Here is a 17,186-nt window from a genome sequence, read left to right on the forward strand (position 1 = left end):
TGAACCTTTTGATGATATTACGGACCGTAGATGGTGAAATCCCTAAATTCCTTGCAATAGCTGGTTGAGAAATGTTGTTCTTAAACAGTTCAACAATTTGCTCACGCATTTGTTCACAAAGCGGTGACCCTCGCCCCATCTTTGTTTGTGAATGACTGAGCATTTCATGGAAGTTGCTTTTATACCCAATCGTGGCACCCACCTGTTCCCAATTAGCCTGTTCACCTGTGGGATGTTTCAAATAAGTATTTGATGAGCATTCTTCAACTTTCTCAATCTTTTTTGCCACTTGTGCCAGCTTTTTTCAAACATGTTGCAGGCATCAAATTCCAAAAGAGCTTATATTTGCAAAAAATAACAACGTTTAACAGTTTGAACGTTAAGTATCTTGTCTTTACAGTGTATTAAATTGAATATACCGGTAGGTTGAAAATGATTTGCAAATCATTGTATTCTGTTTTTATTACGATTTACACAACGTGCCAACTTCACTGGTTTTGGGTTCTGTAGATATTAACAGTAGATTAGCAAGTAGATTAATAATAGTTTTGACAAAATGATACAACTGGAAATTATGTATTATGTTACCGCACACGTCAGCAGAATAATTAGAAGTGTCTTCAACTCATTTTGAAAAGATTCTCTTATCATATACATGAAGTGCCAAAAAATATATGGTGATATACATCGTTATCTCAGAAAGCTGTAATATATATCGCAATATAGATTGTAGGCCTTATCGCCCATCTCTAATACAATTTATGTGTTTTACCGGCTCTTGTCTCTTCAGGTTCGGGCATTCCAGAGATGAAAACGATCTTGCGAGGAGTAGTGCTGAAGGAATACCTCACCTTCAAAACGTTTGTGGCCAAAGTCATCGGCCTGACCTGCGCCCTGGGCAGTGGAATGCCGCTGGGCAAGGAGGTAACGGATACACGTTAAGGCTGCATTGTATTTCAACCAAGTTAAGTTGATGCCAAAGAGCTCAATTTTGGTCACATCTGATCAACTACTACAGTGCATGTACCTCTTTCCCTCCTTTGGGGATTTGACGGTACTGCACGATCCCAGTTCCATTACATTTCTGGGTGATAATGGTCCTAGCGCCCTTTGTTCATGGACATTATTTTTCATGTCATTATGGGTTGATCCCTCACCTTTCTTTGAATCATCCTTACATCATAAGAGGTCATGCGAGGTCTTTTCTTCACAGGCACATAATCAGACCTCTGCCAACACCAAGCAAAACGGTCGGACCCTTTCCGTGAAAAACTATTAAGACAATGGCTGACTTTGTCCTATTGCAAGTGGACTATAAGAGCGGAAAAGTGAAAGTCAATTCTTGTCTTTGCACCTTTTCAACCAAATTATTTGATTCATTCCATGCAAAGCTACAAAGAGACATCCTTTTGCCTTAGGTGAGACGCTCTTGGTCGAAGTAAATAACATGCCTCGATGCATTCCAGCACATTTGTACCCTACTTTCCATTATCCCTGCAGCATGAATTACAAATGATTCCCATGGCACACCGCAGGCACATAAGTAGGTGCAGGTACCGAATAAGGTGAAGACAGATGGAGAAAGAAAAATGCTGCTAACAACAGACACTTTTCAAACCTAGTGGGAGGCAAAAAGGCTGTCTTGGTACTGTACTCAACTGGGTTATGCAGATGTTGTTTATGAACTAGTTGTGTTTGTGACTTCTGGCACTTACTGTATATGCTGTACAAAAGACTGTCTAGCCTTAAGACATGATATCAGAACACAGGAAAACTGCCTTAGTCTTTTTTACACTGCAGCATTTTTTGTTAATATTCAATACAGACCTGACTCACTTAAGTAGTCGTTTCCATGTTGATTGCCATTGCAATAAGTAATAATAATTACTGTATTTACCCGACTATAAGCCGCACCCACTCCATTTTAGACAATTTTTTGTTTTCCATATATTAGATGCACAGTACTATAAGCCGCAGATATATACCGATACGTTGTGAATTTAGTTATTTACAAAGACAAATGTTAATGTTTATTTACATACCATAATTGTTTCCAAACGGAACCTGTAACATGGCAGTGTAACGACTGATCAAACAAAACGGGAAAGTCATTAATGTCTTTGTTCATCCTTTATGAGATTACGGTAATAAGATTTTCTCCTTTTTTAATAAGGTTCGGGATGTATGTCAGGATTCTTCTTCGTAATCACTTTGAGTTTAAACCGTTTCTTAAAGAGGATAATTTTCAAGATTCAAGATGCTTTATTATTGTCCATTCTTTAACATTTACAAGACACATAAGAACTGAAATTTCATATTCGACACTGTCCCACTAAGAGCAGACATACGTTACAGTGAGACAAGACGGGACCGCCAACGGATCAGCCATTTACGGCGCTCCTTGAAAAAGGTGATATTGGGAAAGGGGGGAAGAGTAAAAAATATCAGTCTAAGGCTGGACCCTCGGGAGGGGGTCCAGACTGAGTCCAAGGGAAAAAAAAAAAATATATATATATATATATGTATATATGTATGTGTATATATATATATATATATATATGTGTATATATATATATATGTGTGTATATATGTATGTGTATATACATATTTATATATATATATATATATATATATATATATATATATATATATATATATATATATATATATATATATATATATATATATATATATATATATATATATATATATATATATATATACATACGCACTACCGTTCAAAAGTTTGGGGTCACATTGAAATGTCCTTATTTTTGAAGGAAAAGCACTGTACTTTTCAATGAAGACAACTTTAAACTAGTCTTAACTTTAAAGAAATACACTCTATACATTGCTAATGTGGTAAATGACTATTCTAGCTGCAAATGTCTGGTTTTTGGTGCAATATCTACATAGGTGTATAGAGGCCCATTTCCAGCAACTATCACTCCAGTGTTCTAATGGTACAATGTGTTGGCTCATTGGCTCAGAAGGCTAATTGATGATTAGAAAACTCTTGTGCAATCATGTTCACACATCTGAAAACAGTTTAGCTCGTTACAGAAGCTACAACACTGACCTTCCTTTGAGCAGATTGAGTTTCTGGAGCATCACATTTGTGGGGTCAATTAAATGCTCAAAATGGCCAGAAAAAGAGAACTTTCATCTGAAACTCGACAGTCTATTCTTGTTCTTAGAAATGAAGGCTATTCCACAAAATTGTTTGGGTGACCCCAAACTTTTGAACGGTAGTGTATGTATGTATGTATGTATGTATGTATGTGTGTATATACTGTATATATATATATATATATATATATATATATATATATATATATATATATACACATATTAAACAAATGAACATTTATTGCCATATGAACACATTCAAAAGTGCCAAAAATTGGTAGTGTCGTGGGTTCAAATGTGAAAGCTACTCTCATCATGCTATTATCATATTAACAAAGATTGTGCAATAATAAATACAAGCGACAATACTGAAAAAGAAAATACTCTCTACGATATCACTGTGATACTGCCCCACAATGTCAATAATGACCTTACTGTAACCAATACTTTGCAGGCGAACCAGAGGCGTTACTTGGTATTTGTATTACTGAAGATGTAGTTAAGTAGCTCGAGATATCAGTGCGATATGTTACTCGAAGTGTCATGATACAGCGCTTGTGATAACATTGAAAATTTCAATGGAGTTAGCTGAACACTGATATTGAAAAATAAATTGTAGACACTGTATTGTGTGTTTAAATAGCCCCTTTTTTTCTTTTTTTTTTCTGGTGCACAATATGTTTGTACAATTTATTGTGATTTTTACTGCTTTTATTGTATTATTTTTTTACTCTAATTTCTTCTTTTTTAAATTTGATAGTTTACTTTTTGTCCTGTTGACACATTATCCTTTTCATATTACCGTATTTATAAATTTTACACTGCAACCGGGGAATTTTACCAATGTGGGATAAATAACATTTGTCCGATCCTACTCCATCCCAAAACGAAAAATTCTCTGGATACGATACAACTCTCATATTCTGTTCCAAATCTTGATGGTATCACTCTACAGTGATACACATTGGAGAAAAAACAGTGACAATACATGTCAATATCTGCGTAACAGTCATTGTTATTTACATGGCTGTTTAGAGGTTACACATTGTTGTACTGTATGTTTGTGCAATGTTTACTGGATCTTATACATTTTGTTGTTCTGCTTTTTCCTCCTGCCAGGGTCCATTTGTTCACATTGCCAGTTTGTGCGCCGCTCTCCTCAGCAAGTTCATGTCTCTGTTTGGAGGAATTTATGAGGTATATCTTTTTCTTGCTACATCAAATACTGGCTTCAGGCAATAGATAGAAATGTGTGAAAGGCATCAGTGACATGGAAAATAAAATATAAATGATTTCTATAGGAAATACAAGCATTGTACCCTCTATTGCTGCATGGTCATTAAGTCCCAGAGGTGCAGCAGGGGTGACCGTCCCCTCAGCTCTGTCACGCTCAACGTTGTAAATGCATGTCCATGGCAGTGTCCCACTATTTTTCCCTAAACAAGGTATTTTGACAGCTAAATAAGAAATGTTGCATTCCAGGGGTCTCCAACATTTTATCATGATGAAAGCTATAAAACAAAAGCATCTAAGGTTTTGTAGTGATTTGCAATTAAAAAAAGAGTGTGATTTTTATTTTATTTTTTTTAAGAGCAAGCAACTTTGCTTTATCCTATCTGCGCCGATCAAATCAGAGTTAAATCGACCTAACCCACACTAACTTTAAAAAAAAAAAAGAAAAAAGATTGGTAATGGTCAAAGAGGCCATTGCTACGAATTTGCAGCCACGTTTATGTCAGTCTATTCCAGGGCAGGCCTGTGTGAATGTGCACTGACATAATAATTGCTATTCTTTGAGCAGGAGTGCCCAAACGTTTTGCCTCCAAGGGCCAAAGTGAAAATGTACCAATGGGTCGCGGCCAAACAGTGATTTTAGGAATACAACAGCACCACGCGTGATGAGTTGAGCCCCATACAGCTACAGTACATCGGGAAAGTACCGGTATTCACAGCGCTTCACTTTTTCCTCATTTTGTTATGGTACAGTCTTATTCCAAAAATGGAATACATTATTTTTTGTCCCCAAAATTACACAGACAATACCCTGTAATGACAATGTGAAAATGTTTTTTGTTTTAATTTAGCAAATTTGTTAAAAGTAAAATTAAAAAAATCATATGTACAAAAGTATTCATAGCCTTTGCGCAATGCAACTTTGACAGAAATGACAGCCTCAAGTCTTTTTGAATACGAAGCCACAATCTTGGCACACCTATCTTTGGGCAGTTTTGCCTATTCCTCCTTGCAGCACCTCTCAAGCTCCAACAGGTTGGATGGGAAGCGTTAGTTTTCATCCAGGATGTCTCTGTAAATTGCTGCATTCATCTTTCCCTCTATCCTGACTAGTCTCCCAGTTTCTGCCGCTGGAAATACAACCCCACAGCATGATGCTGCCACCACCATGCTTCACTGTTGGGATGGCATTGGCCTGGTGATGAGCGGGGCAAGGTTTCCTCCAAACATGACACCTGGCATTCACGCCAAAGAGTTCAATCTTTGTCTCATCAGACCAGAGAATTTTGTTTCTCATGGTCTGGAAGTCTTTCAGGTGCATTTTGGCAAACCTTTTACTAAAAAATGTATTCCCTTTGGTCACTCTAACATACAGTCCTGATTGGTACATTGCTGCAGAGATGGTTGTCCTTCTGGAAGGTTCTCCTCTCTCCACAGAGGAATGCTGCAGCTCTGACAGAGTGACCATTGGGTTCTTGGTCACCTCCCTGACTAGACTAAGATGAATGCAGCAATGTACAGATACATCCAACACTTCCCATCCAACCTGATGGAGCTTGAGAGGTGCTACAAAGAGGAATTGGCAAAACTGCCCAAAGATAGGTGTGCCAAGCTTGTGGCATCTTATTCAAAAAGACATAAGGCTGTATTTGCTGCCAAATGTGCATGAACAAAGTTTTGAGCATGTACATGTGATTTTTTTAGTTTTATTTAGTTTTAATACATTTGCTAAACATTTTTGGTAAAACCTTTTCACATTGTTTTTATGGAGTATTGTCTATAGAATTTTGAGGACAAAAATGAATTTATTCCATTTTAGAACCAGTCTATAACATAACAAAAAGTGGAAAAAGTGAAGAGCTGTGACTACTTTCCGGATGCACTGTATATAGGAACTAAAGCTGCTTCTGTAGCTGCTGTAATTAGGAAAAGTTTTTGCTCAATTATAAATCATGCATCTCACCTGCACAGTAGAAGGTTGTGGCAACAAGCCGGTAAGTTGGTCAACTTTGGAAAATCCACCCGCTGCCAACTTCATACTATATGGCTCTCAACTTGGCATTCATTAAATGGAACACACCATAAGACCATCGCGACATTGCTATGAAGTATTTTCTTATCTGAGGTGTGAAGATTATTCTGAATTTAGCAGCTCAAGGGAAGCACGAGTGCTGAAAGACACAGGCATCCCAGTGAGAGCCGACATTGCAAGTCATCCTTTTATGTTCTGATTTGATCTGCCATTATTCGAAACAAACACAGAAAGTGCTCTCTATGTTGTTTTTGACATTGCTTGATGTAGCGTTGGTTGCCCATGCACTCTGTGAAATCAATGAGCCCAGGAAAGAAGTTTCCCTAAGGCTCCAAGTGACTAAAAGACTGTAAACGTTACATGTTATCATAAATGTGCCTGTTACGACATTGCATACATACAATCAACCCTTTTTCGATTACGCTTACACCTCCTGGTACCTAGTCAGGTTACTTTTAGACCTCCACCGCAGATCACACCTCACTCCAACCCACTTCTCCAAAAAGGGCTGGCTCCGGGTGAAGGACCGAGTAAAACAACTTGCACTGAGCCTAGTCTATAAAATCCGCTACACCTCCCTGATACCGAAGTACATGTCAAACTACTTCCTTAACGTAAATGACCGCCATAACCACAACACCAGGGGGAGCTCCACTAACCACGTTAAACCCAGATTCCGAACTAACAAAGGTCTTAACTCATTCTCTTTCTATGCCACATCAATATGGAATGCACTCCCAACAGGTGTAAAAGAAAGGGCATCGCTATCCTCCTTCAAAACCGCACTAAAACAACACCTCCAGGCAACTTCAACCCTTGACTAACACCCACCCCCTTCCACATCCCACCTCCCCGAGTTGTAAATAACCAAATGTAAATAACCAAATGTATTTCTAATGTATATACTAGTTCTTATGCTATCTGAACTCACTTTGTTCTCTGCTCGCTGTACATATCCTACCAAGTCAGACCTACACTGTTTCAACGTCCATTTCTCTGATGATGCAATTGTTGATGACTGAAGTGCTGTTATTAACCAAACCCTCCTCAGCCCACCCCCCGGATTGTAAATAATGTAAATAATTAAATGTATATACTCTGATGATTAACTTGTGTGATGACTATATTATGATGATAGTATATATTTGTACCATGAATTGATTACGTGGACCCCGACTTAAAGAAGTTGAAAAACTTATTGGGGTGTTACCATTTAGTGGTCAATTGTACGGAATATGTACTGAACTGTGCAATCTACTAATAAAAGTTTCAATCAATCAATTAAAAAACTTACAGCATGTACTGTATATAAAACCATGTTGGAGGTTTTTGGATGGTTTTTAGAGGGCTTTATGGATTGTATCCCATAAATAGATTGTATCCCTATTACCTACATCAGGGGTGGGCAATTAATTTTTACCGGGGGCCGCATGAGCAACCCGAGCACTGCTGTAGGGCCACATCGACAATATTTCAATTAAATTTTGCTTAATATTATTTTTGATATCTACCGTAAGATAAATAATAATAATAATAATAATAATACTTTCATTTAACCTAACTTAACTTTATACCAAAAGCACTGCTTTGGAAATCATTTGTACCCCTTTCAGAGATCACATTTAGTTCCCCTTAAACATCCTCATGTTGCACAATGAAATGTAAGCATAAGATGAAGTGTGCATTCCTGTAACTTTCTCTAGTAACAGCATTCCATGATTAATATCAATAAATTAACATTAATAATAAATGACAGTAAAATAAGCACACGTATGACTGAGGAGTCATAGTGTAACTTTGTGTGGTGTTTGAGTTGTCCGACTTTTTGTGTGGCCATAAACGCACCAGTGGTTTAGTGGTATGCGTGTTGGTGACAGATGACAAGTTGGTTTTGGCCTGGTTTGTACGGCAGAAAATGACTAGTTTTTCGAGATAGAAGTGTTTTACTCATGTTTTTGGTGTGGTTATGGCCGAATATAAACAGTTTTGCTCAATAAAGTGATCGATATAATTCCTGGCCTCGAAGCATCTCGATAGACGTTACAATAATTGAACGGTATTCAATTGAACGGTGTTGACGAACACCGTTAGGGCCGCTTGTTGTCACTGTCACTCAAAGTTGCATTGCAAAATTACACAGAAAAAATGTTTATTTTGTTTAGAATTCAGATGGGATTTGATTTGGTGCGCGGCACATATTTGCTGTGCGCAGAGGACGCTTGAGCAGTGCGCAATTGCGCCTGCGCGCACCTTAGAGGGAACGTTGCTTGGCAGTCCATGTCTTGTTGGAAACACGGCATTCGTCATCAACTTTTCTCTTTTTAGCGTCTCAGGTGTAAACCGTGCATCACTTGTCGCTGTGCACCTTCACTCACAGGTTACACACGGACATACGCCCATAAATAACACTTTTCAAAATAAAAGCAGCACAGTTGTATTGCGCGCACGACATAGATGTTTTTTCAACTTTATTTTGTAATTTGTGATTGCAGCTGTTCACATTCACTCACAATCACGCACGCGCATACGTCCACACGGAAGTAATACAAAAACGCTATTCAAAACAAAAGCAGCACCGTTGTATTGCACACTCGACATAGATACTTTTTAAAATTTATTTTGTAATTTATGATTGGCCTCACGCGGGCCGGACAGGGACGCACAAAGGGCCGGATGTGGCCCGCGGGCCGCAGAATACCCAGGTCTGACCTACATTGTTAGCCGCCTCTTACCTACAGCTTTTACTTTTTAGAATGCACAGAAAGGGGAAAAATGTGTGTTCTTATCTCACATAAGGATTCTAGATGATGGGCAAAATGTTAAAAAATGCAGGATTACTTTGTTTGTGGACATAAACTGACTAATGACCCCATTTTCATATGTTTGCACAAAAAAGGATGTTAGTTTTTTTTTAACTGAATTGTTAACATTTTCTTCTGTACAAGTTCAAAAATGCATGATCTTATATGCAGAGAGTTTCATGATACACTGTTTTCTACTGTAAATAATGTAGTTCACCATGTTGTTTGTCGACCCCTAACTGTGTGCCCAAACTCATCAATCAACAGGATTTGAAATTTGTTGGTTGCTCATTCCGGTTTAATTAATTACTAAAGACACTCAGCATGCTTAAAAGGAATAGACAACAACCATTCATTGGTGTGTGCGTGTTTGTGTTTGTGTGTTTGTATGTGTGTGTGTCAGAACGAGTCGAGAAACATTGAGATGCTAGCAGCGGCGTGTGCAGTGGGGGTCGGTTGCTGTTTTGCTGCCCCTATTGGAGGTGAGTGTCTCATCAAACAAACTAAATTATACAACAAATAAATTAAATAACATAAATTTGGGTAACACAATGACGGTGACACTTGTGCTGTTGCTTTCAAGTCCCACATTAAGTTCCATCTAATTTGATTGGCATCAAGCTTATTTGTGTATTAGTGTCAGCCTTTATTGAATGATGGAATGATCCGGAATGGGTAACTTTCACATTTGAAACAATACAGTACCAATGCCCAGTACCTGAAAATCAAAAGCGGTACTTAACGGAATCAATTTTTGGTACATTTGTTAATAAATGTTAATTAAAATCTTTTTTTATGTAACATTTAAAATAAACTGATTATAAATGTGCTGGCCAGTTGTTATATCATGTTTTCTTATTACATTTCTGAGTCTTATTTGCAAGTATTGTATAGTAGACTTTGCATGTAATTCTCTGATGTTCGATGGCAGTAGTACAGCGTGTTGCCTCGCTGGGAAGTCGCATGAATGTGCCAGTCTAGTCTTTTGTTTCACCATCTACAAAGTCTTTATTACACACCAGATGTTTGTTTGTAACGAGCATCGTACAGTAGTTATAGTTTTCATTACCAAATTTGAAGGTGTTTAAATCGCCATGAAAATAAGCTAATGCTAATCAGTAGCATGCATATGGCAAAACCAATAATCATCAAGCTAGTGCATTTTGGAAAAGTTGAGCCTTACTTTACGTTCATGTCATTTCTATTTGCTATACTTGCTTTGTTGGTATTGAGAATTGCAAAATTACCTAGAGGCAGTCTTGAGTCCACTCTGAGTGCTTGTTTCCTTGCCAAGTGTTTAGAGTTTGTTTAGTTTCCAACAAGGCATGATGTTCTGAGCAACAAAGGTATTGAAATTTGGCACCGTTTGATTTTATGTAAATCAATATCAATTTTTACTGACGGAATTCGGCCTGTGCCTATAAAAGTACCAACCAAATGTGTTACCCCACTGATGGTACACTGCTCAGGAAAGGTTGGTTTGTTTGTTAGTTGTACAGGAGTAGTAGTTGTAGTAGAAAGGGACTCCACCTTGTACTTGTTTACAAATACCATGTTGTCTATTGGGGTTGGGTGCTGAATAGTATCTGACTTTGGCTTTTTGAATTTGTATTTTTGCAAAATTATGAAGTTAGTCCAGAGTTTCTGTATTAAGTGATCACGTGTTGTTATAATAAGAAGTACCTTCTATGTGTGTTTTCAGGTGTGTTGTTTAGTATTGAAGTAACATCGACATTCTTTGCGGTGAGGAACTATTGGAGAGGTTTCTTTGCAGCAACCTTCAGTGCCTTCATTTTCCGAGTGCTCGCTGTTTGGAACAAGGATGAAGGTGAGGCAAACATCAGTGTGTACGTGTCACAGTGGTCATCCTGGACAGACCACCCAGCATGCCAGATTTGTACTGATTTAGAGTTGAGTTAAGCAGCGCTAGCCGATGAGTCAAAATCACTGGGCAGTCAACTCATTGTCCAGCGAAGCTCTTTAAGCCCTAGGAGTGAGGTTTACACCGTGTACTATCGCAAAGCCACATTAGCTGGAGGTTGAGTGCACACAAATATTATCCTCAGTCAATTTACAATTTGCTTTGTACTGAGCAGCCAGTACAAACACCACTTTGCTACATGACAATGAATCATTTTGTGTGTTCTATGACCGTCATGAAGCTTGCTCCTTAACCTTCACTACTGGTGCCATCCCAAAAATAATGACATTTTTACCCTGAATAATTTGGTTAAGTTCAGAATTGTATGACTATAGGGGTGTTACAATCATATTTTTTAAAAATGTTTAACACTGTCACAAATTTTCCAACTTTTAGTAACAAGTTCTCACTTTTAATTAAAAATGAACAATTTTGTATACCGTATTTTCCGGACTATATGTTGCTCCGGAGTATAAGTCACACCGGCCGAAAATGCATAATAAAAAAGGAAAAATACATATATAAGTCGCACTGGAGTGTAAGTCGCATTTTTGGGGGAAATTTATTTGATACATTAAGAGTGTTACTTAAACGGCCTTCTTTCATCTCCGTAATATCGCAAAAAAGCGTTCCATTTTGTCCACTCGCGACGCTGAGATCATTATTCATGCGTTCGTTACGTCTCGTCTCGATTACTGTAACGTATTATTTTCGGGTCTCCCTATGTCTAGCATTAAAAGATTACAGTTGGTACAAAATGCGGCTGCTAGACTTTTGACAAGAACAAGAAAGTTTGATCATATTACGCCTATACTGGCTCACCTGCACTGGCTTCCTGTGCACTTAAGATGTGACTTTAAGGTTTTACTACTTACGTATAAAATACTACACGGTCTAGCGCCATTCTATCTTGCTGACTGTATTGTACCATATGTCCCGGCAAGAAATCTGCGTTCAAAGAACTCCGGCTTATTAGTGATTCCCAGAGCCCAAAAAAATTCTGCGGGCTACAGAGCGTTTTCTGTTCGGGCTCCAGTACTATGGAATGCCCTCCCGGTAACAGTTAGAGATGCTACCTCAGTAGAAGCATTTAAGTCCCATCTTAAAACTCACTTGTATACTCTAGCCTTTAAATAGACCCCCTTTTTAGACCAGTTGATCTGCCGTTATCTTTTCTCCTCTGCCCCCTCGCTGGGTTATTCCGGTTCCGGAGACCATGGATGAGGTGCTGGCTGTCCAGAGCTGAGACCCGGGGTGGACCGCTTGCCTGTGCATCGGTTGGGGACGTCTCTGCGCTACTGACCTGTCTCCGTTCGGGATGGTCTTCTGCTGGCCCCACTATGGACTGGACTCTCACTGTTATGTTGGATCCACTAGGGACTGTACTTAGAGGGGGGGTTACCCACATATGCGATCCTCCCCAAGGTTTCTCATAGTCATTCACATCGACGTCCCTTGTGTGGGCTCTGTGCCGAGGATGTCGTTGTGGCTTGTGCAGCCCTTTGAGACTTTTGTGATTTAGGGCTATATAAATAAACATTGATTGACATTGATTGATTGATAAAACCCAACACCAAGAATAGACATTTGAAAGGCAATTTAAAGCAGCAGCATGGATTAGCATGAAATATACAGTGGTATGTCAGTTTGTTGGACAAAATGTGGCCCCTCGGTTATCGTAAACATTGCACGTAATTAAATAGCGCGTTTGCTCACATGTAAACAAAGAATCCCACTCAGTCTCTGCGCTTGTTTTAATTTAGTCCAACTGCAAAATAATCCACCACTAAGCCAGAGGGCCAAAGAAAGTTGTGAGTGGCAGCCCTTTTGTTAAGAAAGTGAGAAACGTTACTGAATTCAAAACAGAACTCGTAGCAAAGTACAAAAGTGGCTCATTTATATGGGTTTCAAGGGGATGGGTAAATGATGTCTTAGTGAGTGTGTGGCAAAGTCACTGGCTGTATTGACACTGCACTGCTACTGTGTTGGTGTTTCCTAATGGTGTCATCTGGCAGATTAAAAAAGTTATTTCCGGACTTTTGAGCGCACACCCACCAAATTTTAGAAAAAATTATTATTGTTACATGTATGAGCCGCACCGGACTATAAGAAGCAGATAAATACCGGACCTAAATATTTTGTAAATTTTTTTTTACCGTAATTTTCGGAGTATAAATCGCTCCGGAGTATAAATCGCACCAGCCGAAAATGCATAATAAAGAAGGAAAAAAACATATATAAGTCGCACTGGAGTATAAGTCGCATTTTTTGGTGAAATGTATTTGTTAAAACCCAACACCAACAATAGACATTTGAAAGGCAATTTAAAATAAATAAAGAATAGTGAACAACAGGCTGAATAAGTGTACGCTATATGACGCATAAATAACCAACTGAGAACGTGCCTGGTATGTTAACGTAACATATTATGGTAAGAGTCATTCAAATAACTATAACATATAGAACATGCTATACGTTTACCAAACAATCTGTCACTCCCGATCGCTAAATCCGATGAAATCTTATACGTCTAGTCTCTTACGTGAATGAGCTAAATAATATTATTTGATATTTTACGGTTATGTGTTAACAATTTCACACATAAGTCGCTTCTGAGTATAAGTCGCACCCCTGGCCAAACTATGAAAAAAACTGCGACTTATAGTCCGAAAAATACGGTAATTATATTTGTTATGGTTTAGTTTATTTCAAACATGCTTAAAGCTATTACATTAAAGCAGTCTTTCTTAAACTGTGGGGCGGGCCCCTCTGGGGGGGTGGCACGTAACCTCGGGGAACATGCTTTTTTTGCTGTACCAGAATATGATGAGCGTATGTCGCACTTTGCTTCACTGTAACCACAGTGGAAGGCGAGGAAAGACTGGTGTGTTGTTTTCTTTATTTTTGATAAGCTTACAATGTTATGCAGAGGTATTGTCATAACATAATTATCGACAAAATTTACTATTTTTAGTCATGGTGGAGAGTGGGGGGGGGGTCGTGAAATATTTTCCTCTTCCTAGGGGGGGCATATCAGAAAATATTTGAGAAGCACTGCATTAAAGTAACACAATTGCACAATTTAACTAATCTAAATGGTGCCTTACCATTTTCTGATTTTTTTATTTATTTTCAGAGACCATCACAGCCCTTTTTAAAACTCGCTTTCGACTAGATTTCCCCTTTGACCTCCAGGAGCTTCCCGCTTTTGCTGTCATTGGGTGAGTTTGACTGGTTCAAAAATATATGATCAAGTTGTGGAGAGGCAACTGTTCAAGTACATGAGTTATTATTGTTGTCTGACTGCATTGGTGACTGATTATTTCTCTGTCAGAGCAAGAACCCCCTTATTTGGAATCATTTTGAGAAAAAAATACAATATGGGAGTGGTAGCTGAGAATCCGTTGCAGATACCTGAATTATTTTTTACATATTTTTTAACATGATGAACATACAGTGCGGAATGGGTACCAAATTCATTACTTTTATAAGCACCAGGCAAATTCCGTCGGTACTACCAGGTAGCCATTCAATTAAAATAAAATGGTGCCATATTTTGGTACCTTTTTTGCTCATGACGTCACATACAGTCGTGGTCAAAAGTTTACATACACTTGTGAAGGACATAATGTCATGGCTGTCTTGAGTTTCCCATAATTTCTACAACTCTTATTTTTTTTTGTGATAAAGTGATTGGCGCACATTCTTGTTTGTCACAAAAACATTCATAAAGTTTGGTTCTTTTATGAATTTATTATGGGTCTACTGAAAATGTGACCAAATCTGTTGGGTTAAAAGTATACATACAGCAATGTTAATATTTGGTTACATGTCCTTTGGCAAGTTTCACTGCAATAAGGCGCTTTTGGTAGCCATCCACAAGCTTCTGGCAAGCTTCTGGTTGAATTTGTGACCACTTCTTTTGACAAAATTGGTGCAGTTCAGCTAAATTTGTTGGTTTTCTGACCTAGACTTGTTTCTTCAGCATTGTCCACATGTTCTCAATGGGGTTTAAGTCAGGACTTTGGGAAGGGCATTGTAAAACCTTAATTCTAGCCTGATTTAGCCATTCCTTTACCACTTTGACGTGTGTTTGGGGTCATTGTCTTGTTGGAACACCCAACTGCGCCCAAGACCCAACCTCTGGGCTGATGATTTTAGGTTGTACTGAAGAATTTGGAGGTAATCCTACTTTCTCATTGTCCCATTTACTCTCTGTAAAGCACCAGTTCCATTGGCAGCAAAACAGGCCCAGAGCATAAAACTACCACCACAATGCTTGACGGTAGGCATGGTGTTCCTGGGATTAAAGGCCTTTCCTTTTCTCCTCCAAACATATTGCTGGGTATTGTGGCCAAACAGCTACATTTTTGTTTAATTTGACGACAGAACTTTCCTCTAGAAGTTCTTATTTTAGTCCATGTGATGAGCAGCAACCTTTAGACAAGCCTTAAGGTGTTGCCCCTGTAGCAAGGGCTTCCTTCTTGCATGGTAGCCTCTCAGTCCATGGCGATGCAAAACACGCTTGACTGTGGACACTGACACCTGTGTTCCAACAGCTTCCAAATCATTGCAGACCTGCTTTTTGGTGGTTCTCGGTTGACTCTTGATCATCATGACCAATTTTCTCTCATCAGCAGGTGATAGTTTGCGTTTTCTTCCTGATTGTGGCAGTGACAAAACTGTGCCATACACTTTATACTTACGAACAATTGTCTGCACAGTTGCTCTTGGGACCTTAAGCTGCTTTGAAATGGCTCCAAGTGACTTTCCTGACTTGTTCAAGTCAATCATTAGTTTTTTCAGATCTGTGCTGAGTTCCTTTGATTTTCCAATTGTTGCGTTTGTAACCGAGTCTAACGACTTCATCACATGAGCCCTATTTAAATGGGCTCAGAGAAGTCAAAAGGTGTCGTCAATCATAATCACTCACATGAAGTTAAGAGGCCATGCCATGAAGCTGATTGGATTTGAATGTAACTTTTCTACATCACCAAAATGTATGTTGCTGTATGTATACTTTTGACCCAGCAGATTTGGTCACATTTTGGGTAACCAATAATAAATTCATAAAAGAACCAAACTTCATGAATGTTTTTGGTGACAAACAAGTATATGCTCCAATCACTCTATCACAAAAACATAAGAGTTGTAGAAATGATTGGAAACTCAAAACAGCCATGACATTATGTTCTTTACAAGTGTATGTAAACTTTTGACCACGATTGAGTGTGAATGTTGTCTGTCTATCTGTGTTGCCCCTGCGATGAGGTGGCGACTTTTCCAGGGTGTACTCCGCCTTCAGCACGAATGTAGCTGAGATGGGCTCCAGCACCCTCCGCCACCCTGAGAGGGACAAACGGTAGAAAATGGATGGATGGATGGATGGATGGATGTTGGCAAACTAGGCCGGCTCAAACGGGAAAACGAGCACTCAGAGCAGACTCAGTCGTACTGCCTCTAAGTAATGTTGTAATTTGCTATGCCAACAAAGCAAGCATGCCTGATTAAAAAAAAGGCGTATAGATAAAGTAGGGCTCCACTTTTCAAAATGCGCTACCTTGATGCAAAATCACATTTGAAATGCCATGTATTGTAAATGCTAATGATTAGCATAACACTTTTACATGGGATTTCAACACCTCCAAATATGTTAATGCAAACTACAACTAAAATGCATGTTACAATCAAATAGCTGATGGGTAATAAGTACAATACTTACAGTATAAACACTTTTTAGGATGCAACAAAAGACAAGACTTTCAGCTTAATGGCAAAGACTACATCCTGGCTTCAAAGTTGGCCTCATATTGGCGCCCTGTAGTCAGGTGAGGGGTATTTGACCAATCATTTAGGAGATCTTCTGGACATACGCTCCATGATTGGTCAAAAAACCCTCACGCGACTGCAGGGCGCCATTTTGTGGCCAACGCCATACTCTCTTTCTATACACTACTGCCATCTAACATCTTGGAAGTGCAACTGCATGCAAAGTCTACTATATAATACTTGCAAACGAGACTCAGAAGTGTAAGAAATCAAGATACAACAACTGGATAGCACAGGTAAC

At 38.7% G+C, this 17,186-nt stretch overlaps 1 protein-coding gene across 2 annotated transcripts in view; it reads left to right on the forward strand.

Annotated features, from left to right (window-relative positions):
- Nucleotides 1-17,186, forward strand: part of clcn2b (chloride channel, voltage-sensitive 2b) — a 333,131-nt gene that overhangs the window by 141,222 nt on the left and 174,723 nt on the right. For both annotated transcript variants that reach the window (XM_062067936.1, XM_062067937.1), the window contains exons 5-9: nucleotides 791-924; nucleotides 4,249-4,326; nucleotides 9,599-9,677; nucleotides 10,898-11,023; nucleotides 14,253-14,337. In XM_062067936.1, the coding sequence (XP_061923920.1) occupies nucleotides 791-924; nucleotides 4,249-4,326; nucleotides 9,599-9,677; nucleotides 10,898-11,023; nucleotides 14,253-14,337 (502 nt within the window). The remainder of the gene's footprint in view (nucleotides 1-790; nucleotides 925-4,248; nucleotides 4,327-9,598; nucleotides 9,678-10,897; nucleotides 11,024-14,252; nucleotides 14,338-17,186) is intronic.

The sequence above is a fragment of the Entelurus aequoreus genome, linkage group LG13, assembly GCF_033978785.1.
Source record: "Entelurus aequoreus isolate RoL-2023_Sb linkage group LG13, RoL_Eaeq_v1.1, whole genome shotgun sequence".
Taxonomy (NCBI): domain Eukaryota; kingdom Metazoa; phylum Chordata; class Actinopteri; order Syngnathiformes; family Syngnathidae; genus Entelurus; species Entelurus aequoreus.